Here is a 25,498-nt window from a genome sequence, read left to right as displayed (position 1 = left end):
ACTCCCATTCCCTGTTCCCATCTCCCCCACCCACACACCCACCCCCTCACTGCCTGATTGACTGCAGACTATATAGTAAAACTTGAATTCTACTTAGCTATACCTTAACCAATCATTTTCCTGAAATTTAACTAACCAATCCTAACATATTGTAACATGATTATGTAACCAATTATATCCCACCACCTTAGTTTACACCCAGCAAAATTAATTATACAGCAGACAGCAACAACCACGGAACCAGACAGAGATTATACAGACAAACAATAGCAAAGTGGGAACTATAATGGCAAAACAATACAGAAGTGAGGATTTCACATCCCAGCTATTGATAAGTGAGTTCTTGCCAGACAGGATGCTAGCAAACTAAATTTTCTTTTACATTTTCTAGGCACTTCCCTTTCTCTGGAGGTGATAGGCACTATCAGGACAGGATTGTATTCCTAACAGCCTAATAGCACCTTATCTCAATGTGACTAGGTTGGAATGTGAGGATGTGACCCTTTGCTTCCCAGCTTATGGCTGCCTCTGCTGCTTAGCCAAAGGCCTTAGCCTAAGAACAGGGCCTCAGACTGTCACAGAAAGAGAAGGCCCTTACACAAGCAGACAGTGATTTGATTTTTTTATCTCTCTATAACTAGCCAAGAGATAAGAATACACCTAAATACTTAAAGTACAGGCCTTTGCAGACAAGCCTGAATATCTATATCCTAACAACTTCCTCTTCCCCTGCACAGCTGCTCTTAGGGGGAGAAACTGCAAAGCTTATAATTCATTTGCAAACTTAACACCCTTAATTTGGGCTTGAATAGGGACTGGGAGTGGCTGGCTCACAACAAAAAGCAGTTTTCCCTCTCTTGGTGTTGACACCTCCTCATCAATTATTGGGAGTGGACTACATCCACCCTGACTGAATTGGCCTTGTCAGCACTGGTTCTCCACTTGTAAGGTAACTCCCTTCTCTTCATGTGCCAGTATATTTACACCTGTATGTGTATTTTCACTCCATGCATCTGAAGAAGTGAGTTTTTTACCTACAAAAGCTTATGCCCTAATAATTTTGTTAATCTTTAAGGTGTCACTGGCCTCCTTGTTTTTGTGGATAAAGACTAACACCTACCCCTCTGATAAATAGCAGTATCCTCCCACAGCAGCCTGGGTGGCAATGGCATGGCCTAGCAGTTCAGGTATGCACCCAGAGTCCTTCATGGGGTTGCTGGTACTCAGGAGTTAGCCTGGGCTAGCTAGGTTAAAGCTAGCTTGCTATGGACGCCAGCTCCAGTCTCACCAGCTGATTGCAAAGTAGACATACCTTGTGTGACAGGTTTCAGAGTAGCAGCCGTGTTAGTCTGTATTCGCAAAAAGAAAAGGAGTACTTGTGGCACCTTAGAGACTAACCAATTTACTTGAGCATAAGCTTTCGTGAGCTACAGCTCACTTCATCGGATGCATAAAGTGGAAAATACAGTGAGGAGATTTATATACACACAGACCATGGAAAAAAAATAGATGTTTATCATACACATTGAAAGGATGTGTATGATAAACTTTAGGCATCCGATGAAGTGAGCTGTAGTTCACGAAAGCTTATACTCAAATAAATTGGTTAGTCTCTAAGCCCTGGTCTACACTAGGACTTTAGGTCGAATTTAGCAGCGTTAAATCGACGTAAACCTGCACCCGTCCACACAATGAAGCCCTTTATTTTGACTTAAAGGGCTCTTAAAATCTATTTCCTTACTCCACCCCTGACAAGTGGATTAGCGCTTAAATCGACATTGCCGGCTCGAATTTGGGGTACTGTGGACAGAATTCGATGGTATTGGCCTCCGGGAGCTATCCCAGAGTGCTCCATTATGACCGCTCTGGACAGCACTCTCAACTCAGATGCACTGGCCAGGTAGACAGGAAAAGAACCGCGAACTTTTGAATCTCATTTCCTGTTTGGCCAGCGTGGCAAGCTGCAGGTGACCATGCAGAGCTCATCAGCACAGGTGACCATGATGGAGTCCCAGAATCGCAAAAGAGCTCCAGCATGGACCGAACGGGAGGTACGGGATCTGATCGCTGTTTGGGGAGAGGAATCCGTGCTATCAGAACTCCGTTCCAGTTTTCGAAATGCCAAAACCTTTGTGAAAATCTCCCAGGCATGAAGGACAGAGGCCATAACAGGGACCCGAAGCAGTGCCGCGTGAAACTGAAGGAGCTGAGGCAAGCCTACCAGAAAACCAGAGAGGCGAACAGCCGCTCTGGGTCAGAGCCCCAAACATGCCGCTTCTATGATGAGCTGCATGCCATTTTAGGGGGTTCAGCCACCTCTCCCCAGCCGTGTTGTTTGACTCCTTCAATGGAGATGGAGGCAATACGGAAGCAGGTTTTGGGGACGAAGAAGATGATAGCTCACAGCAAGCAAGCGGAGAAACTGGTTTTCCCGACAGCCAGGAACTGTTTCTCACCCTAGACCTGGAGCCAGTACCCCCCGAACCCACCCAAGGCTGCCTCCTGGACCCAGCAGGCGGAGAAGGGACCTCTGGTGAGTGTACCTTTTAAAATACTATACATGGTTTAAAAGCAAGCATGTGAAAGGATTTTTTTGCCCTGACATTTGCGGTTCTCCTAGATGTAGTCCTAAAGCCTTTGCAAAAGGTTTCTGGGGAGGGCAGCCTTATTGCGTCCTTCATGGTAGGACACTTTACCACTCCAGGCCAGTAACACGTACTCGGGAATCATTGTAGAACAAAGCATTGCAGTGTATGTTTGCTGGCATTCAAACAACATCCGTTCTTTATCTCTCTGTGTTATCCTCAGGAGAGTGAGATATAATTCATGGTCGCCTGGTTGAAATAGAGTGCTTTTCTTCAGGGGACACTCAGAGGAGCCCATTCCTGCTGGGCTGTTTGCCTGTGGCTAAACAGAAATGTTCCCCACTGTTAGCCACAGGGAGGGGGGAAGGTTGAGGGGGTAGTCACGCGGTGGGAGGAGGCAAAATGCGACCTTGTAACGAAAGCACATGTGCTATGTATGTAATGTTAACAGCAAGGTTTACCCTGAAAGAGTGTAGCCACTGTTTATTATAAAATATGTCTTTTTAAATACCGCTGTCCCTTCTTTTTTTTTTCTCCACCAGCTGCATGTGTTTCAATGATCACAGGATCTTCTCCTTCCCAGAGGCTAGTGAAGCTTAGAAAGAAAAAAAAACGCACTCGCGATGAAATGTTCTCCGAGCTCATGCTGTCCTCCCACACTGACAGAGCACAGACGAATGCGTGGAGGCAAATAATGTCAGAGTGCAGGAAAGCACAAAATGACCGGGAGGAGAGGTGGCGGGCTGAAGACAGGGCTGAAGCTCAAATGTGGCGGCAGCGTGATGAGAGGAGGCAGGATTCAATGCTGAGGCTGCTGCAGGACCAAACCAGTATGCTCCAGTGTATGGTTGAGCTGCAGCAAAGGCAGCTGGAGCACAGACTGCCACTGCTGCCCCTCTGTAACCAACCGCCCTCCTCCCCAAGTTCCATAGCCTCCACACCCAGACGCCCAAGAACGCGGTGTGGGGGCCTCCGGCCAACCAGCCACTCCACCCCAGAGGATTGCCCGAAACAAAGAAGGCTGTCATTCAATAAATTTTAAAGTTGTAAACTTTTAAAATGCTGTGCTTAAAGTGCTGTGTGGCATTTTCCTTCCCTCCTCCACCACCCCTCCTGGGCTACCTTGGTAGTCATCCCCCTATTTGTGTGATGAATGAATAAAGAATGCATGAATGTGAAGCAACAATGACTTTATTGCCTCTGCAAGCAGTGATTGAAGGGAGGAGGGGCGGGTGGTTAGCTTACAGGGAAGTAGAGTGAACCAAGGGGCGGGGGGTTTCATCAAGGAGAAACAAACAGAACAGTCATGAAACTGGTTTTCAAAGCTTCTCTGATGCGTACCGCGTCCTCCTGTGCTCTTCTAACCGCCCTGGTGTCTGGCTGCGCGTAACCAGCAGCCAGGCGATTTGCCTCAACCTCCCACCCCGCCATAAACGTCTCCCCCTTACTCTCACAGATATTGTGGAGCACACAGCAAGCAGTAATAACAGTGGGAATATTGGTTTCGCTGAGGTCTAAGCGAGTCAGTAAACTGCGCCAGCGCGCCTTTAAACGTCCAAATACACATTCTACCACCATTCTGCACTTGCTCAGCCTGTAGTTGAACAGCTCCTGACTACTGTCCAGGCTGCCTGTGTACAGCTTCATGAGCCCTGGCATTAAGGGGTAGGCTGGGTCCCCAAGGATACATATAGGCATTTCAACATCCCCAACAGTTATTTTCTGGTCTGGGAATAAAGTCCCTTCCTGCAGCTTTTGAAACAGACCAGAGTTCCTGAAGATGCGAGCGTCATGCACCTTTCCCGGCCATCCCACGTTGATGTTGGTGAAACGTCCCTTGTGATCCACCAGAGCTTGCAGCACTATCGAAGAGTACCCCTTGCGGTTTATGTACTCGGCGGCTTGGTGCTCCGGTGCCAAGATAGGGATATGCGTTCCGTCTATAGCCCCACCACAGTTAGGGAATCCCATTGCAGCAAAGCCATCCACTATGACCTGCACATTTCCCAGGGTCACTACCCTTGATATCAGCAGATCTTTGATTGCGTGGGCTACTTGCATCACAGCAGCCCCCACAGTAGATTTGCCCACTCCAAATTGATTCCCAACTGACCGGTAGCTGTCTGGCATTGCAAGCTTCCACAGGGCTATCGCCACTCGCTTCTCAACTGTGAGGGCTGCTCTCATCTTGGTATTCATGCGCCTCAGGGCAGGGGAAAGCAAGTCACAAAGTTCCATGAAAGTGCCCTTATGCATGCGAAAGTTTCGCAGCCACTGGGAATCGTCCCAGACCTGCAACACTATGCGGTCCCACCAGTCTGTGCTTGTTTCCCAAGCCCAGAATCGGCGTTCCACAGCATGAACCTGCCCCATTAGCACCATGATGCATGCATTGGCAGGGCCCATGCTTTCAGAGAAATCTGTGTCCATGTCCTGATCACTCACGGGACCGCGCTGACGTCGCCTCCTCGCCCGGTATCGCTTTGCCAGGTACTGGTGCTGCATATACTGCTGGATAGTGCGTGTGGTGTTTAATGTGCTCCTAATTGCCAAAGTGAGCTGAGCGGCCTCCATGCTTGCCTTGGTATGGCGTCCGCACAGAAAAAAGGCGCGGAACGATTGTCTGCCGTTGCTCTGACGGAGGGAGGGGCGACTGACGACACGGCTTACAGGGTTGGCTTCAGGGAGCTAAAATCAACAAAGGGGGTGGCTGTACATCAAGGAGTATTTCAGGCAGGACTTCACGGAGGGTTCCAATAAGAAATGGTGCACCTAAGTTATCGTTCTTATTGGAACAAGGAGGTTAGCCTGGCCTCTGATTGATACATGGCTAGATTTACCTCGCTGCACCTTCTCTGTGAGTGACTGCAGTGTGACCTAGAGGAATGAGTCCCCTAGACAGGGGAGGGGGGGAAGCAAATGAGTACAAAACAAATCTGGTCTATTTCTTGTTTTGATCCACTCCATCTATCTTTTACATCTTTGGCTGGCAGCAGAAGGACTGCATGCCATCCACATCTCATGGCTGCTCGGCAGAAGATGGTACAGTACGACTGCTAGCCATCCTCATCTCTTGCCTGCTTGGCAGAAGATGGTACAATACGACTACTAGCAATCCTCATCTCTTGCCTGCCTGGCAGAAGATGGTACAGTACGACTGCTAGCAGTCCGTATCGCCTGCCCACTCACCATAAGACGGTTCAATAGGACTGACTGCAGGACTAAAGAGAATGACCTGGTCAAGTCACTCCAAATTTAGTCCCTGCGCCCATGTCTGCCCAGGCGCTCCCAGCCGACGTGGCCAGGAGCACCTCGGACATGACAATGACGGCTACCAGTCGTACTGTACCGTCTGCTGCCACAAGGCAAGGGGTTGCTGCTACTGTGTAGCAATGCCGTACCGTGTCTGCCAGCACCCAGGAGACATAGGGTGACGGTTACCTGAGCGGGCTCTATGCTTGCCGTGGTATGGCGTCTTCACAGGTAACTCAGGAAAAAAGGTGCGAAACGATTGTCTGCCCTTGCTTTCACGGAGGGAGGGAGGGAACGGGGGCCTGACGATATGTACCCAGAACCAGCCGCGACAACGTTTTAGCCCCATCAGGCATTGGGATCTCAACCCAGAATTCCAATGGGCAGCGGAGACTGCGGGAACTGTGGGATAGCTACCCACAGTGCAACGCTCCGGAAGTCGACTCTAGTCTCGGTACTGTGGAAGCACTCCGCCGAGTTAATGCACTTAATGCACTTAGAGCATTTTCTGTGGGGACACACACACTCGAATGTATAAAACCGATTTCTAAAAAACCGACTTCTATAAATTCGACCTTATTCCGTAGTGTAGACATACCCTAAGGTGCCATAAGTACTCCTTTTCTTCTTCTGTGTGACAAGACATCCCTGATTTCAAGTGGAATGCTCCAAAGACCCTTTTTCCCACCCCCTCCGGTTGAAAGTGGATTACAAATCTATGAACCCCCCTCCTTAGCTACAGGAGGGTTAGCACAGTCCAACAGCTGCCCCCTCCTCCCCCCCCCGCACACAGAGGTCTGCTGGCAGACTCAGAATAATCCAACCGCCACCCCCGTTAGAACCCGCCACAAACGCCTCTGACCCCGCGGCTACAGGTCCGACAGCACGGTCTGACCCGCAGGGAGAAGGCAGAGGTAGACCCCTAGAACTGCAGGAGGAACAGAACATTCCATACGCATCCCCGCGGATTAGAACGTTCCAAACCCCTCCACCACCCCTCAGGTGCAAGAAGGAATAGAACCTTCCGCTGCCCCCATCATGCGGGGGGGTAAACTCCTACCATTCCCCTCCACCCGCTTAAGGGCCAGGCAGAATATTCCAAACACCCGCGGGGGGAGGGGAGGAGCGCCCTGCAGGCACAATGAAATCGCCCTGGTTCCCTCCTCTCCTGCTAGCAGTGAGCCTGCAACCCTAGAATTCTGGCATCCCGGAAGCTCGTTACGGGAAGCCCCGCCTTCTTCGTGACGTCACCCCCTGGGGGGCTTGGGCCAATGGGTATCCGAGTTGGGTCTGGGAGGACGACAGTGACCGTACTGCCTGTACAGGACGGGATCGGGAATATGGTCCAGGCCTGGGCTGACGCCGCTACTTAGCGAATGGGTGAGCGGGACCCGTACCGTGGCTGGGCTGTGAGGGAGGCGGCGGGGAGGGTGGGGGCTCCCCAGGAGTGTCAAGGAACTGGGTGGGGGGTCGGTCAGGGCCGGACTGGGGCTGCTTGCGGCTCCTCTCGCCCCAGGGCCCCTCCTCGTACACTCTTCACACACCCCCCCCCGCCCGATAACATGTTGGGGCTGCAGGCCCCACAGACTCCCCCCTTGCCGCCCCGGGTGTTTCTGTGCGGGTCCCCGAGCCGGTTCTGCTGGGCCCGCTCGGGGCGGCGCGCGCGTTGGGTGGGGCGAGCGCGCTGGTGAGGAGCCAGTCGAGCAGACCCTCCGCGGTGGCCGTTGAGACGGTCCGTTAACTGGCCCCGTGACCCCGGCGGAGCCGGGAGCAGAGCGGCAGCCCCGGGCCGGGCCGGGCGGGGGGAGGATAGGAGGTGTCTGGCAAGCGCCCGCTCGGCCGCCGCGCTGTCCCGCCCGCTGATCGTGCCCGGAGCTGGGGAGCGCTGCCCCGGCGGGCGGGTGCCCGGTGAACTGAGCTAACGGCGTTTTTACTAGTGCTCCCGCTTGCTCTGCCGATGTCCTGACTTCCCCAGCGCGCCTGCACGGGGAGCCGGAGCCTGCAGCCCCGTGGCGTGGGTTTAAAAGGCGACATGACTGCACGCTTGCCAGCCCTTTTTTCCTGTCCCCTCAAACTACTTCTTAATTATTCTGGTCTTTCCATCACATTCAGAAAGGCAGACGTGTGATGCCTGGAAAGAGGCGGCCTGTGACGTCCTCTTCTACTCCTATTTATAACCCAATCCCTGACATAAATGAAATGGCAGCCTAGTTTGGCACCAAAATACCCTCTAAGATAACTTAATGCCAGCATTCATACTGCTTTCATAGCAGCCAATAATAAAATGCTACAAGCGACTCGGACACATTGTATGCAAGGTGTAATTAGGTTAGAGGATTTTTTAGTGCTCTGAAAGGGTGATCCTGTAGAGTGGGAAGCTGACCTGGGAGTTGCAAGGCATTGGTTCTGTTCCCAGTTCTGCTGCTTGCCTGCTGTGTGGCCTTGGGTAAATCAGTTTGCTTCTTTGTACCTGTTTTCCCATATATGAAATGGGATTAGCTGTGCTTTGACTTCCTTTATAAAGCTCTCTGACCTTTTCAGAGGAAAAGTGCAAGGATAAGAGACAAGTATGATACTTTTTAATATAGGTAACTGAACTGAAATACACTATATGATGAGGTTGGGGGGAGAGAATGGAAATTTAAATGTTTTAAATCTCTAACCAAATCAAGAGAGCACAGAATTGAAAATGGAGATACTTTCCTTCCAGGAATCTATTAATAAAAAACAAAGCTTCATTATTTAACTACAAATCTGAAAATAAGAGCTTTTTCTCTAAGGTGGTGTACAGTTTTTCCTTCTATATGCTGTATCTACTTAAGGATAACAAATTTGTATGATTCTACTCTGGGTGAAATTGGTACTATTGTAATCAGCTAGCCTTCTGCCTACATCTATTAAGTCATATGTTTACTTGAATAAATTAAGATTATACCACTACCTACTCTTTTTAACATTGGAGAGCTAGTACCACCATATGAAAGGTAACTGATTTTTTTTCTGCCCCCCTTCTTATAAATAAAACTGTTGTTTGCTGATGGATGAGCCCAAAAGAACAAACTTGACTTTCAAATACAAGATTGAATATCTAGGGCTGGTAGTTAGAAAACATTTTTTTATTTGTAAACTGAATAGATTAATCCCTATTGGTGACTTCAAGTTCAAAACGTGTGCTGTTTTTTACATAGTTTAAAGTCTGAAAAGTGACTGCAGTTTACAGAAAGTTATCTGTATAGTACATATGTTATCTCATAAAAAGTGTTGAGATCTGCAGTATAGGGATATAATAGTAGTTTAATTATGTTCCTTAATTTATTGCAAACAAAAATTTAGTGTAATTGACTTCAGTTTGACCAGTTTTTAAGGTATTGGTAATCACTGACTTTTTTCATTATGTCACTACTGAGATACTATAGGAAAACGTTAGATGACTACAGCATGTTCCCTTTAAAGGAGCTGAAGGAGACAAACTAAAGAACAATCTTGTGGTAGAAAAGGCAAAAACACTGCTTGATACACATTTGCCACATGTTGATTTGATACTTACAATGTGAAATGGGTTTAAGATTCCACCATGAGGTGTAAGGCAAGTGTGTGTGTTGCAGGCGGGGGATGTATGTCTGTATTTATCAGTGAACTCAATCTATTTGAATATATATTCTTTATAATAATACCAAGAAAATTTATAGAAAAACAACTTTGCGGTAGCACTTAGGAGATTGTCCAGAAAAGTTGAAATGACATTTATATTCTTATTTGAATTCATGAAAAGTTGTCAGAACGTTTACATTCTTATTTGAGCAAACAAGGAAAATAGACCAGTTGGCTAGTAATGGTAACATTAACAGCTTGATCCCTTGCTTGTTAGGCAGACAGAGCTGTGAAAGCAATTTGTGAGGCCCTTGGAATCATCACTTCTTTGATATCTTTTTCCTTTTCCTTTCTTTTCATTTTGTGGCTGACTGAAATAAGTTAGGAAATCTCTTTTTGTGCAGCAGTTTGGGACAATCTAGTATGTATTGTGGACAAGCAAAATGTAATTGCTTCCTGTCACGCACTGCTGATCTGCACTTAAGACGCCTGTGTTTCTCTGCTGACCAATCAGTTCTGCTCAACACTGAAAATGAAAACTGGCCTTCCCTAGGTTTTGTTCACTGGGCCCTCTACTTGCTAAATTCTCCCTCGAGTTTTCTAGTATCACATTATTTATAGAGTGCACATGTTGGACTTTTGTATGTCCTTGACTTGTGAAGTGCACATTAGGAAGCAACTGCTGTTCAGTGCCATTTATTGTACATGGGGAAACTAAGGTGGAAGGTCAGTCTTTTTCAGATGTACCAGTCAGTCAAAATTGTACCCAAAATTGTAAGTAGAAGTCAGATCAGAAGCTTGTGTGGTTGCTTCTCGTCACCAATCCCAGAAACAACATAGACCAATGTTTCTTTTTGTCCAAATTGAGTTTATGGATAAGAGGCAGCAACAGCAGTGTCTCTGTTCTCCTCATCCCCAGCATAAAGCCTTAAAGCCACAGAGCAGGATGGATTGATTTTAATCAGAGCAAATTAAATCACTGATTTTAACCATGATTTCAATCAGCAAGCAGGAAACCTTGATTTAAATTATTTAAACTTTAATCTTGTTTTGCATTTCTACTTTTTGATTATTCTCTTAGAGAGGTTGACTCTCTGTTGTTAACCATTAAAACACGTTGAACTAATTATAGTCTTTACACTAAATACTTTTTTGTTAACCAGGAGGATACTCTATCTATATAGTTATATATCTTAACATACATCTATTCAGATTCTTGTCTTACTTTTTTATGTTAGATAATGCTGAATGATGCATTTCCTATTTATTAGATTAATTTTTTTGTTCAAGCTCTATTTGTATGGAAATTGGAATTCAATTAAAAATGAGCAAACTTTTTTTATTAAATAAAACTTAAATGCGCTGGATACATATTTTTTCTTATTAAAACGTGATTTGCATTTACAATTGATTTATTAAATGAAAAGTATTATGCATCTTGAATTGAGCTGAAGACCGTTTCCTCCATGAGTTTAGAGCTAATAGATTTTATCTTATACCTAGTTTTTATTCATAGAATGGAAAAAAGAAAACAATCTTTCCTGTGTTTTCAACTCACAGTTGGTTTTATTTGAGCAAACAGGTCGTTGAGCTGTACTAGTGGAATAAGCAGAAATGAAGAAAATAATCTTTTTGTACAGGCAGAAGAGGCTATTGCTGTCAAAAGCTGGTTTAGCTCTTCAACAAACTCTTGTTCCTTGTGCTTAGCCAGTGACTTCCACCAGTTCAGTGCTTTGACTTTCTTTAAAACTTGGCAGCAAACATGTACTACTTAATCTTTTGAAATTATTTTAGTAGTTATAGTTAGGTGAAGCTTTGACATAGATTGTCATAATTTCAAATTTAATATTAAATAGTTTTATTTTAAATTTTTAACGGAAAAAATCTGATGATTTTATTTTTTACCCATCCTGGAGCAGAGGCTCTATCACAAACCCATATTCACTTAAGCATCTTCTCCCTTTCCACCCCAGTCTTTTAACAAGAAAGCATGGTCTCTGAATCAAGAGTGGTGTTTGGTTTTTCAAGTGGTGAGAAAAGTACGTAACAAGTAATAAGTGAACTGAATGACAAAACATAAGTCCAACCATGGAAGATACATACAAGATGTCTAGTGTTCAACACAACTTTATTTTTAAGACTTAATTTTTAATTTAAAAAAAAAGGCAGCCAAATTGCTTTTTGGGCATGTAACTTTAACATTCAGAGGACCATTAATAAATCATTTTTAAAAAATTAAATTAAAAAATTCTAACATGGACTACTATAACAGGTTTGCTGATGCAGAAGCTAGTAATTTCAGCCATTCTCATGAGAGAAGATAGCCTTAACATCTAAGATTGTGGGTAATGAATGGGAGGGAGAATCTTTTTGGGGACATGGAGAAATCCTTGCCAGTTGCCTGGATTCAGGTAAGCACTGAGTCATTATAATTATGAAGCAGTAATCCAGTGGAATCACAAATTGCTTGTTTCACTACTGATTTGAAACTACTAACTTCTGTCTCCATGTTCCTCAAAAATAGTTTGTCACTATTTACGACTTTCCTTAAGGTTAAATGTACCTGAAAATGTGTGTACTAGATATACTTGAAAAAAATAGGTTGTAATTGAAGCAATGTTACTTATTAATTTTGTTAGCTTTGAGGCCTCATCGTACCCCTTTTGAAATCAATGAGGAGGTTGCTGCTCGCTTTAGTGAGAGCAGCACTGATCATGATAGACCTGTTTCTCTACTGCCTTTTTACACTTATGCAAAACAAGTGGGGGGGGTGAGGGGGAGAGACAATACTGTTCTGATTTGGTAGTGTTTTATAGCCCCTTCCAGGGTGGATTTGATTTAAATCACTAGTCAGGAAGAGTCAATTTAATCATGGATTTCTACATAAGAAGTGCATTCTTGTTGGTTGGTATAACCTTAATACGTATTCTTCACAACTCAGAGATAGATGTAGGTTTCATTTTTAGAAGGTACACACTATACATTTTTTAAGTGATTTATTTTGAAAACTTTTCAGATTAGTTTTACAGCTATATCATTCCTTTTCTGATTGTTTGGTTATTTCATTTACCAAAGGTAACTGAAGAAGATATTTATGAAGTCACTGGGAGGTGAACTCTCTCCAAATCAACAGGTTAATCGTTAATAGTTGAAGGATTTTCTTGCCATGCTGTATTAGGAGGAGAACATCACCAGACAAACATTTTACATTGTTTTATTTAACTAAAACAACAACATTATGTATTCTGGATTTTTTTTCTTCAACAGCAAACATAATATTTTAACAAAACAAGCATATGAATTTTTGAGTTTAGTTAAATATTCAGGTTTTTTAAAATCAGGTTAGGGTTTGTTAAAATTGTTTTTAACTAAAATAGTTAAATGAAATATTAAAAAAACCCACAAAAATTAAATAGACTGTGTCAGCCAGGTCAACATGAGAAACTTAACATATTGTCTTCTGTAGCTAACTCAGTCATCTTCACCTTCATTTTCCTGTTTGTTCATAATCTGGAAAAGAAAAACAAGCTTTCCTGCTTTTTCAGGTCCCAAACAGTTTCTCAATTTGGAATGAATTAGTTCAAAGGAAGAAAATATTCTTTCTACACTGGCAGAAGAAGCTATTGCTGACTTTCTTTGAAACATCATCAGCAGACATATTTCTTGAATGGTTCTTATTCCCAAACTGGGTGTCTTTCCACCTGCTGCCATTATAGGTTTTCCCTTCTAGTGAGAGAATGGTATGGTAGATCTCAATTCAACAAAGGCTGCACTGAGAAAGACATCAAGACTTCTGGAATATGCTGCTCAAACAGTTTAACTTTTGTTTCTACTGCCTGCCCCTCCCTTCTCACATTTATCTCCAGACTTCTTTTCCTTGTCCAGCTCTATTCCACCCCCAACAATCTTCTATTCATTGAATTTTTTGAAACTTTGCACTTTTAGAGAGAGGTAAGGGATTGACTCTGTGTACACAAATTTGCAGAGGGACAATACAGTTGAGGTCTGTTATTTCTCACCTCTATATATTTTGTAATTTATTTATTTAAAAACATTTTTGCTATTAACCATCATGTTATCTCTGGAAACACAAATCCACAGTTTGAGAACTGCAAAACTTAGCATCTCTGATGGTATCTTCTAGACTGAGCACTGAATCCCATAGGGTAGATAGAAAGATTAACCTAAATAATCTATACAGAAGCCCCTGGAACCCTACAAAATTGGGTCCCTAATCCATGAACTATTGGAACTCATTTACAAAACTTTTCTTAAACATTACATGAATATATTGTCTCATACTATAGAATTAGAATTTATAATCCCTATTCCATGATGAGATATCTTTGAGCTATAATGTATCTTTATCTTTAGGTTTTTTACTCAAAAAGCATTTTATCAAAAAAATCCAATTTTAAATTTAGATCTGTTTTTTTTTTTATTTTTTTTTTAAAAAATCATTGATTTTTATCCACCCTGGCCACTTCACACTCTGTACAGATAAATCCTCCATTTTGTGCAAATGTGGGCCCACTTCTCCACTATATGTCTACTGGATGGCTATTTGCTCCTTACATTGTAAAGATATGTCTGTTGCCTGTGATCAGCAGAGAATTTTAATAGAGTTCTTTGTTCTTCTCATCTGTAAGACCAGGCTTCAAGTCCCAGCCAGCCTGCTGTCTATTCTGGAGAAGTAGTAGGGTCTCCATAGTTTAAGGCTGTTTTTGAACCCCTTTGTAATTGAAAAAAAGAAGAGAGAAATTCTTATGCTTTCAAATCTTTAGGATTAGATCCCACTTTCAACTAGAATACCTTCTGAAATTTTTGAATATTTATTTAAAAATTAAGACTTTAAAAGTAGCTTTTTCTAATCATGTTTTCAGTCTAATCTTTGTGTCCCTCTATCTGTCCAGCAAAATCAAATTATCTGTTTTAGAGTTTCGTACAGGCCCTCACCACTGTAGCATCTGAGTGCCACTTCTCAAGTGCAAAAAAATGCATATTTCAGAACACCACAGAATTAACTCTGGTCCAGAATAAATACAGTTCTTTCATCGTTAGTCTGAAAATACAAATATGGCCCCAAATCCTTCTAAAAATAAATATAGAAACTGTGGGGACCCCTTAATCTCTGCATATCAAATTGCAGGACTGGGGTCTACCTAAGTTAACGTACTGGTCAATGTCAAATGCAGGTGCACATACTTAACTTTATCGTAAATTGATAACATTCTGTACTTTCCCACCAATTTACATATACAATATTAATCTCAAGAAACAGCAGTTAGTAGTATTTTCTCCCAAAAAATTATACCTGTGTGGTACCGTTGTGCTAGGTGCTGTACAGACAAATGACAAAGAAGACAGTCCGTACTCTAGCGCCCTCATAATCTACATGACAACGGGTAGCCAAACAGAGCTTGAGCAGATTGGGATGATGAGAGACCCATATGCTGAAGAGAATGTAGCAAAAATGGCAGCTCCACTTAGCAGTTGCCTATCCAGTGTCAGATGAGAGCAATCTGCAGGCATTATGACAGAGGCAGGTTTTATGGAGAGGATGTAAAAGAAGACAAGGTGACCAGCTATATGAAGTTTGAGATTTTGCTATGTGTAATTTCTAGGTGACACTTCCTTTCTGATTTATGAAGAATGTGACTATTTATTGTTCTGATGAGTGTGTATAAGAGGTGATATTTTACTAGCTGTTGGAAAACAGTGGACAAAGTAAAAAGCATTTGAGTGCTCAAAACTGAAAATTTAGGAAAAGGAACCAACTTATTCTTTGAACATGTGTTTAATATGTATGGGGTAGTAAGATTTTTTTTTATTGTTTTTTTTTTCCTGGAACATTCTCTATAACTTGTGTAGTTTTTTGTTTCTGCATTGAAAAGATTGCTAACAATACTCAGCAGTTATCTAATGCTTCATCCTCATGGGGTTGTACAAATATTAAGTAAGCTTCCAAATATTTTACCTTGTGAAGTAGCTAAATAAATCCCATTTTTTCCAGGTAGGGAAATTTAGACACATGTCCAGATTTCCAAGTGTACCCAGCATAGGAGTGCTGCTTTAAATTATTCTGAACATTAAAGACCCCCAAGAAGCTATACACCAACTGGGGATTGTTAATATGTAGTTTTGTCTATGATGGGGGACTCTAGAGAGTCCTGTAGAACTTGCCTAACATTAGTTCTGTTCCATCTGCCTACTTCTCACACTGGGAAAATCTCCATTGAGGGTGTTTTGCACTGCTTAAGTAGGGCACTACAGTTGAATCAGCTCATTATCTGGCTCTAGGGTTAAGGGATTTGCTGTGGGCCATGTAGCAAGCCAGTGGCAGAGCCAGACTAGAACTTGTGATGTCTGACTTTTAAAGCCACCCATTATTTTCTCACCCAGAATTCTTTGTGCAATTTTGTCCAATAAAATGTGGGAAGTGAAGTTGGATGAGGCCTTCCCTGAGTAAAGGGAGTGCACTGGGAAATCCAAAAGAGAGAATGTGAGTGGGTTTTTTGTTTTAATAATTATCGTGGAATTTTCTCTCTGAGTGTGAAATGTGGGGAGGGTGATAATGATGTGGTAGCGAAAGTTTACCTATTGCATTGCCAGTCTCCTATTCCTTCCATACCATTTTCTAATTTTGAGTTTACTTTTTTAAGGCTAACATTTCCACTTGTTCCAGAAAACACTGAACATGAGGGGAAAAAATAACTGTAAACAGAGGCTCTGAATGTAGTTCATTGGTCCCTTGCAGAAATAAAATGCACTTTTATAGAATAGCTTGTATTTTCAATCACTGTAAGAATCCTAGTTTGTGGTAAACACTACAGTAAATTAATTGCTGTACACTCCCATACTATGATTGTTTGAATATGCTATTTATAGATTGCAGAGATGAGTGGCCATTGAGTTTAAGCTGCATGGAATTTAAGTACAGCCTGGTTTATAACCAAACGGGACTAAATTCTTCCCTACATTGGTTACTTTCCCATAGGAGAGTAGTTCCCCTTCCTACCCCTCTCCCCCTTCCCAGTGAAATAGTCTAGATCCTATCAGCAGAAGCTTTGTGGCCAAATGTCCCCTGACTGCAGCTGACACTGGAACTGCCCTCAGTAGTGCGCCTCAAACTATGGGGGGAGAAGACTCTCTGTAGTAATTAGGCTGGTTTGCCATTTGCATTACGGAGTGAGAAATCCAGAATAGGCCTGCTAGCTCCACCCCTTAAGAAGGAGAAGGGTCTGCAACCCATCTGTATGAAGGGGAAAGCGTACGATGGAATGCTTCCAGGTCTCCAAATCTAGATCTGGAGCTGCAGGTTGGAAGCAGGGAAGAGCATGAGAGGTTAGAACTTTCAGACTTGGAGGAATGAAATACGAGTCTACTCAAAGGCTATAAAATGATTGTTATATTTTGAGATTATTAAGCAATTTGTAGTGTGTTTCTCTTTTGTGAACACTTAGCAGTGAAAATTAGCAGACTGTTAGTCACTAAATATGAAGTTTGCCCCCGAACATGAAAAGGTAAATTTAAATTCTAATCATGAATGGGAGGTGTTTGGTTTTGCAGTGGAGTCTTCACCTCTGAAAAACAGGTTTTAAATGTCAATTACTTTAAAAGTGAAGTAACTCTGGTAACCTTAGGCCTGGTCTACAATACGAGTTAAATCTGAATTAACTCTGTACCCATCCACACAACGAAGCCATTTTTTCGACATAAAGGGCTCTTAAAACCGATTTCTGTACTCCTCCCCAACAAGGGGATTAGCGCTGAAATTGACATCACTGTTTCGAATTAGGGTTAGTGTGGACGCAATTCAAAGGTATTGCCCTCCGGGAGCTATCCCACAGTGCACCATTGTGACCGCTCTGGACAGCACTCTGAACTCAAATGCACTGGTCAGGTGTACAGGAAAAGCCCTGGAAACTTTTGAATCTCATTTCCTGTTTGGCCAGGTGAGCTCATCAGCACAGGTGACCATGCAGAGTTCATCAGCACAGATAACCATGCAGTCCCAGAATCGCAAAAGGACGCCAGCATGGACCGAACGGGAGATACAGGATCTGATCACTGTGTGGGGAGAGGAATCTGTGCTATCAGAACTACGTTCCAAAAGACTAAATACCAAAACATTTCAAAAATTCTGAGGCCATGAGGGACAGAGGCTACATCAGGGATGCAACACAGTGCCACATGAAACTTAAGGATCTCAGACAAGCGTACTAGAAAACCAAAGAATCAAATGGATGCTCCGGGACAGAGCCCCAGACATGCCGCTTCTACGCTGAGCTGCATGCAATTCTTGGGGGGGCCGCCACCATTACCCCACCCCTGTCCGTGGACTCCGATGATGGGGTACTCTCCACTATACCTGAGGATTTTGCAGATGGGGAAGATGAGGAGGTCAACGAGCTTGGGGAGAGCACACAGCACACCATTCTCCCCGACAGCCAGGATCTTTTTATCACCCTGACTGAAATACCCTCCCAACCCAACGAAGCCGGAGAAGGGACCTCTGGTGAGTGTACCTTCTTAAATATAATATATGTTATAAAAGCAAACATTTTTTAATGATTAAGTAGCCCTGAGGACTTGGAATGCATTTGTGGTCAGTACTGCTACTGGAAAAGTCTGTTAACGTGTCTGGGGATGGAGCAGAAATCCTTCAGTGACATCTCCAGGAGAGCTTCATGGAGGTACTCTAAAAGCCTTTGCAGAAGGTTTCTGGGGAGAGCAGCCTTATTCCATCCTCCATGGTAGGACACTTTACCATGCCATTCTGGTAGCAAGTAATCTGGTATCATTGCATGACAAAGCCTGGCAGCGTATGGTCCCGGTGTTTGCTGGCATTCAAGCAACATCCGTTCTTTATCTCTCTGTGTTATCCTCAGGAGAGTGATATCGTTCATGGTAACCTGGTTGAAATAGGGGAATTTAATTAAGGGCACATTCAGAAGTAACCATTCCTACTGGGTTGTTTGCCTGTGGCTGAAAAAAAATCCTCCCCGCAGTTAGCCACGCGGTGGGGGGGGCAGGGGGGACATGGCATTGGCGCTGAGCTGTTCGCATTTGGCTAGCAGGGATCTTCCCTGATACCAGCCAGGTGGTGGGGGGAGGGGAAAAGCGATCATCCCAGAGAATTGGATGGGGGGAGGGGGTTAGTTTGGTTTCCGCTGCTGCACAGTAACAAAAAAAACGCAGCACTAAATGGCCAACTCAATGGGCTTTGCTTGGTATGGGAAAGGAGGGTACTGCTGTTATGAAGGTTGCAGAAGCCAAAAGACTGTGGCTTACCATGGCCACCTGCAAGCCGAATTCTGTTGCCTGGCACTGCGTGTGTGATCTCTAACACCAAAGCCGCAGGCACTCAATATAAGATGCAAAATGCAACCTTGTACCAAAATCACATGTGCTATGTGGTGTTCACTGTGAAAGAGTATAGCCATTGTTCTGTAATGTATCTTTTTAAATACTTCACTTCCTGTTTTTCCTCCAGCAGCTGAAAATGTTTCAAGCCTTTGGGACGGAGGAAGGAGGCTATCTCAGTTAAGGCGGCAAAAAAAACGCACACGCAATGAAATGTTCTCTGAGCTAATGCAGTCGTCCGGCACTGACAGAGCTGCATGGTGGGACACAATAGCAGAGTACAGGACAGTGGCCAATGAACGTGAGGAGAGGTGGCGGCAAGATCAGAGGAAGCATGAGGCAACACTGGGGCTACTGCGGGATCAAACGGACATGCTCTGGCGTCTGGTGGAGGTTCATGAATGGCAGCAGGATCACAGACTGCCGCTGCAGCCCTTGCTTAACCGCCCTCCCTCCTCCCCAAGTTCCATAGCCTCCTCATCGAGATGCTGAAGAACGTGGGGGGGGAGGGGGGGAGAGGCTCCTGGCACCCAACCACTCCACCCCAGTGGACAGCCCAAGCAACAGAAGGCTGGCATTCAACAAGTATTAAAGTGGCCTTTTCCTTCCCTCCTACCCTCCTCCCACACCCCCACCTGGGCTACCTTGTGAGTTATCTCCCAATTAATAAAGAATACATGTTTTTTAAATGATAGTGACTTTATTTCCTTTGCAAGCAAGCTGTGATTGAAGCGGGGAGGGCAGGTGGTTTACAGGGAATTTAGAGGCAACCAAGGGGGTGGGTTTTCATCAAGGAGAAACAAACAGAAGTGTCACACAGTACCCTGGCCAGTCATGAAACTGTTTTTCAAAGCTTCTCTTATGCGCAGCACTTCCTGCTGTGCTCTTCTAACCGCCCTCGTGTCTGGCTGCGTGTATTCAGCAGCCAGGCGATTTGCATCAACCTCCCACCCCGCCATAAATGTCTCCCCCTTACTCTCACAGAGAGTGTGGAGCACACAGCAAGCAGCAGTAACAATGGGAATATTGGTTTTGCTGCGGTCTGAGCGAATCAGTAAACTGCGCCAGCAACCCTTTAAACGTCCAAATGCACACTCTACCACCATTCTGCACTTGCTCAGCCTATAGTTGAACAGCTCCTTACTACTGTCCAGGCTACCTGTGTACGGCTTCATGAGCCAGAGCATTAAGAGGTAGGCTGGGTCCCCAAGGATAACTATAGGCATTTCAACATCCCCAACAGTTATTTTCTGGTCTGGGAAGTAAATCCGTTCCTGAAGCCATTTAAACAGACCAGAGTTCCTGAAGACGCGAGTGTCATGCACCTTTCCCGACCATCCCACGCTGATATTGGTGAAACGTCCCTTGTGATCCACCAGAGCTTGCAGCACTATTGAAAAGTACCCCTTGCGGTTTATGTACTGGCTGCCCTCGTGGTCCGGTCCCAAGATAGGGATATGCGTTCCGTCTATAGCCCCACCACAGTTAGGGAATCCCATTGCAGCAAAGCCATCTAGTATGACCTGCACATTTCCCAGAGTCACTATCTTTGATAGAAGCAGCTCAATGATTGCGTTGACTGCTTGCATCACAGCAACCCCCACAGTAGATCTGCCCACTCCAAATTGATTACCGACTGACCGGTAGCTGTCTGCCGTTGCAAGCTTCCACAGGGCTATTGCCACTCGCTTGTGAACTGTGAGGGCTGCTCTCATCTTGGTATTCTTGCGCTTCAGGGCAGGGGAAAGCAAGTCACAAAGTTCCATGAAAGTTCCCTTACGCATACGAAAGTTTCGGAGCCATTGGGAATCATCCCAGACCCGCAACACTATACGGTCCCACCAGTCTGTGCTTGTTTCCCGAGCCCAGAATCAGCGTTCCATGGCATGAGCCTGCCCCATTAACACCATGATCTCCAAATTGCAGGGGAACACAGTTTTAGAGAAAAGTGTGTTCATGTCCTCATCACTGCGCTTCCGTCGCCTCCTCGCCTGGTTTTTCAGGTGCTGGTTCTGCGTAAAAGGCACACTAATGTGCGAGGTGTTTACAATAGTCATAACTGCTGCTGTGAGCTGAACGGGCTCCGTGCTTGCTGTGCTATGGCGTCTGCTCCTGCTCGGGCAATCCAGGGAAAAGGGCACGAAAGGATTGTTTGCTGTTGCTCTGATGGAGGGGGGGCGACCGACAACATGGCTTACAGGGTTGGCTTACAGGGAATTAAAATCAACAAAAGGGGTGGCTTTGTGAGAAACAGAATGGCCCCCTCAAGGATAGAACTCAAAACCTCAAGGACAGAACTCAAAACTGGGTTTAGCAGGCCATTGATTCACAGAGGGAGGGAGGAGAAAATAAATACAAAACAAATCTGGTCTATTTCTTGTTTTGATCCACTTCATCTATCTTTATACATCTTGCTGGCAGCAGACTGTGCAGTATGGCTGCTGGCCATCGTCATCTCCTGGCTGCTCATTAAAAGACAGTGCAGTAGGACTGCTGGTAGGACTGAATCGCCATGAGATGAAACTTAAAAGGGTAATGACCTGGCTGAGTCACTCCCATGTTTGCCCAGGCGCCCCTGACCTCATCGAGGTCGGTTAAAAGAGCACCCAGGAATTGCTCGACGACGGCTACCAGTCATGCTGCACTGTCTGCTGCCAAAAGGCAATAAGCTGCTGCTGTGTAGCAATGCAATACCACGTCTGCCAACACCCAGGAGACATACGGTGAAGGTTAGCTGAGCAGGCTCCATGCTTGCCATGGTATGGCGTCTGCACAGGTAACCCAGAATAAAAGGCGCGAAACGATTGTCTGCCGTTGCTTTCATGGAGGAAGGGAGGGAGGCAGGTATGGGGGACCTGACGATATGTACCCAGAACCACCCGCGACAATGTTTTAGCCCCATGATTTCTACCCAGAATTCAAATGGGTGGCGGAGATTGCGGGAAATGTGGGATAGCTATCCACAGTGCAACGCTCCGGAAGTCGACGGTTGCCTCAGTACTTAAAGTATTTGTGTGGGGACACACACAATCAACTATATAAAAATGCTTTCTACAAAACCGACTTCTATAAATTCGACCTAATTTCGTAGTGTTGACAAAGCCTTAGTCTAAGCCTTAGTGTTTTGTTTTAATGATCCCAGAATTCCAAGCTCAAAAAAGAAAGACTTGGAGACAGACAGAAGTCTAGAAACCCAACAGCTTTCCTAAAGAATGAAATACTTTGCTTGCATACTTTGCCTCATATGAAATAGAAGTTTGAGTGTACAGACTTGAGTTCAGTGCGTAGACGCACAGTTTTAATTCCATACCCGTCTATTTATATCACGTAGGCTTGCTGGTTTTTCCTGCAGTGATTGGAAAAAAGGGATGTTCTTTTCCTTCTCCCATCCTGACTTTCTGCAGGGTATCAAGGGTTGCAGCAATAAAGGGAAGCTGGTGGTCACACAAATGCAGTAAATGGAAACTACATAACATCTTTGTTTTTTACAGGAACTGTAAGCAAAATGTCTTCTCGATGGAGCTGGGTGATGAATGCTGTATATATTTTCGTGAGCATTTGCTCTCTTGGAGGTAAGACTAAATGAAAATGTTGGACAAGTCATGGACTTATTAGAGCAGCAAGCTGTTGCTACTGATGTTTATGTTGCAGTAGTGCCTAGTGGTCCCAATGAGGAATTAGGGCACCATTGTGCTAGCTATTTGTAGAAACAAATAATCCAAAGAGACAGAGTTCTCGCTCAATTATGGCAACTGGCATTGATGTCCTTTTAGCCAGCTGATCTCAAAAAAAACAAAAACAAATTAAAATTAGTTCCAGGTGCTGCACCTGAAGCTCTGTGGTCACATTTTCTTATGATCTCTCCCTTGTTGCTGTGGGAAGAGCAAAGCAAAAGGCAGAAATTGACTATACAGGGGTAGCACTAGAACAAATTGGGCACAGTGCTGTCAAATGCAGAGTTAACCTGGAAAAATAGATGTTTCTTAAAATTGTCAGTTATAGCAGTCTTCTTTAATATGTAACATTCTAGGTAAAACATTCATACATACAGAATTCCTCACCTTAAATTACACATCTAAGAATGAAATAAAGGAGAGATTGAGAATTAGTTTTTGGAGGTACTTCCTTCTTTGAATTATACCTCTTAAAAGGTGCCGCTGGAAAGCACTTTAATCCCAAAAGATATGGCTTTCTTCTCCTTTTATAATTTTTGTCTTTTTTTTTTCCATTTTCTATCTGATCGATAGCAGATGCTGTTATTGATTAGATTAATTTTTATTTTTTTGTCTCGTACTGTAATTTTCTGTTTCCCTCTCTGCTTGGTGTTTCACCTCTTTTTTTTCTTTCTTTCCTTTGTCCTTCTGTTTTCTCTCTGTCCCTTTCCTACCTTGCAGACACACATGTTGTGTTTTCTTTATCTCCCTAGAATACAGCCTCCAATGCAGGAATGCTGTCCTGCTTAGTTGGCTGCACTACTGCAGCACTTCTGTCAAGGTTCCTCCCCCACTCTGAACTCTAGGGTACAGATGTGGGGACCTGCATGAAAAACCTCCTAAGCTTATCTTTACCAGCTTAGGTCAAAAACTTCCCCAAGGTACAAAATATTACACCCGTTATCCTTGGACTGGCCGCTACCACCACCAAACTAATACTGGTTACTGGGGAAGAGCTGTTTGGACGCGTCCTTCCCCCCAAAATACTTCCCAAAACCTTGCACCCCACTTCCTGGACAAGGTTTGGTAAAAAGCCTCACCAATTTGCCTAGGTGACTACAGACCCAGACCCTTGGATCTTAAGAACAATGAACAATCCTCCCAACACTTGCACCCCCCCCCCCTTCCTGGGAAATGTTGGATAAAAAGCCTCACCAATTTGCATAGGTGACCACAGACCCAAACCCTTGGATCTTAAGAACAATGAACAATCCTCCCAACACTTGCACCCCCCCTTTCCTGGGAAATGTTGGATAAAAAGCCTCACCAATTTGCATAGGTGACCACAGACCCAAACCCTTGGATCTGAGAACAATGAAAAAGCATTCAGTGTTTTACAAGAAGACTTTTAATAAAAAATAGAAGTAAATAGAAATAAAGAAATCCCCCCTGTAAAATCAGGATGGTAGATATCTTACAGGGTAATTAGATTCAAAAACATAGAGAACCCCTCTAGGCAAAACCTTAAGTTACAAAAAAGATACACAGACAGAAATAGTTATTCTATTCAGCACAATTCTTTTCTCAGCCATTTAAAGAAATCATAATCTAACACATACCTAGCTAGATTACTTACTAAAAGTTCTAAGGCTTCATTCCTGATCTATCCCTGGCAGAAACCAGCATACAGACAGACACAGACCCTTTGTTTCTCTCCCTCCTCCCAGCTTTTGAAAGTATCTTGTCTCCTCATTGGTCATTTTGGTCAGGTGCCAGCGAGGTTACCTTTAGCTTCTTAACCCTTTACAGGTGAGAGGAACTTTCCCCTGGCCAGGAGGGATTTCAAAGGGGTTTACCCTTCCCTTTATATTTATGACAACTTCTGTGTGCTTTGCTCCCTACTTTGCCCATATACTTCCAGCAAAGGAAAGTGAAGCTGCAGACTGGATCACTAGGTGTGACATAGTGGTTCTCATGCAGGCTGGCTCACTCATAACCATCGCTTCCTCTTCAGGAGAATTGAGAGCAATATCTAGTACGTCTCTTCAGTGGGATAATCTGGTGTCATTCATGGATACTAAGGGCTAAGTAGCAACTTTAAATCTGTAATTCTTAGACTAGTGATCTATTAATTTATGCTTAATTTGCATACTGAATAACTGAACAGATTTTTAAAAAGTGGGTTTGTAACTCATTCCCTTTAGTACCTGAGGCCTACGATAGTATATGTAATCAATAAATCCTGTGCCGGTGTGGTAATTCTTACATTGGTTCTGCATTTCAGTACACAGACTGTTTGTACTTTTCTCTCTTCAGTAGAGATTTTAGTTATTTTAGGCTCACAATTGTGAGAGTCATGAAGCGTTCCCTTCAAAAGAAAGGAATTAATGTGAGTCAACCGAAAATGCCACATTGAGCGATTGCACATGTCAATTCCACTGTCATTGTGCTCATTCCAGTGCAGGGTTGTCAGTTTTTCCCTTTAGCAGTACCCACCGGGGTGGCATGAGCGTCGTCTGGTGCCTCACGCACTGCATGCAGGCGTTAAGGGCAGAGCCACCCACAACCTCCCATGATGATTGTTGGAGCTCCCTTTCCTTGAATCTGCAAGTCTTCAGTTGAACTTGTAAATAGTACACATTGTATAGTTAGTGTAGTTTTAGTTAGTTGATTAGTGTTTTAAAAAAAAATGTTGTTTTGGGTACCAGCCCTGTTACCAGAGAGATGCCTCACTCTTTGGGTATCAAGCCCTGCCATCTTGTGGTAAGGTAATGCCTAATAGCGACCTTCACCACAGCTGCTTTAAGTGCTTGGGGGAGCTTCACATGAGTGACCAGTGTGGCATTTGTAAGGACTTTAAGCCCTATTACAAAAAAAAACCAGGGCAGGGCAGTTAGATTGAAATATATGCTTCTAGAATTGACACTACATCCTCTTATCTGAGACATCTACTGAGGGCCGAGTACCGAGCACCTTGGCTTCGGTCTGTAGCACACCTCTGGTGTTACTAGTACCATGGGACAGATTGGCATTGCTGATACCAAAGAAGAG

At 44.1% G+C, this 25,498-nt stretch overlaps 2 protein-coding genes across 3 annotated transcripts in view; both read left to right on the top strand.

The window, feature by feature from the left end:
- Window positions 1-7,108: 7,108 nt before the first annotated feature.
- IL6ST (interleukin 6 cytokine family signal transducer) overlaps window positions 7,109-25,498 on the top strand; it is a 60,706-nt gene continuing 42,316 nt past the window's right edge. For both annotated transcript variants that reach the window (XM_073343963.1, XM_073343962.1), the window contains exons 1-2: window positions 7,109-7,217; window positions 22,286-22,366. In XM_073343963.1, coding sequence (XP_073200064.1) covers window positions 7,214-7,217; window positions 22,286-22,366 — 85 coding nt within the window. In that variant the 5' untranslated portion in view covers window positions 7,109-7,213. The remainder of the gene's footprint in view (window positions 7,218-22,285; window positions 22,367-25,498) is intronic.
- Window positions 11,807-19,483, top strand: LOC140911700 (uncharacterized). The gene is made up of 3 exons (XM_073345243.1): window positions 11,807-11,839; window positions 17,655-17,946; window positions 18,925-19,483. The coding sequence occupies exons 1-3, from the start codon at window positions 11,807-11,809 to the stop codon at window positions 19,284-19,286; spliced, it is 687 nt and encodes a 228-aa protein (XP_073201344.1). The 3' UTR covers window positions 19,287-19,483.

This window comes from Lepidochelys kempii, chromosome 5, assembly GCF_965140265.1.
Source record: "Lepidochelys kempii isolate rLepKem1 chromosome 5, rLepKem1.hap2, whole genome shotgun sequence".
In the NCBI taxonomy this organism is placed as follows: Eukaryota; Metazoa; Chordata; order Testudines; family Cheloniidae; genus Lepidochelys; species Lepidochelys kempii.
This window is presented reverse-complemented; position numbering and strand designations above follow the sequence as displayed.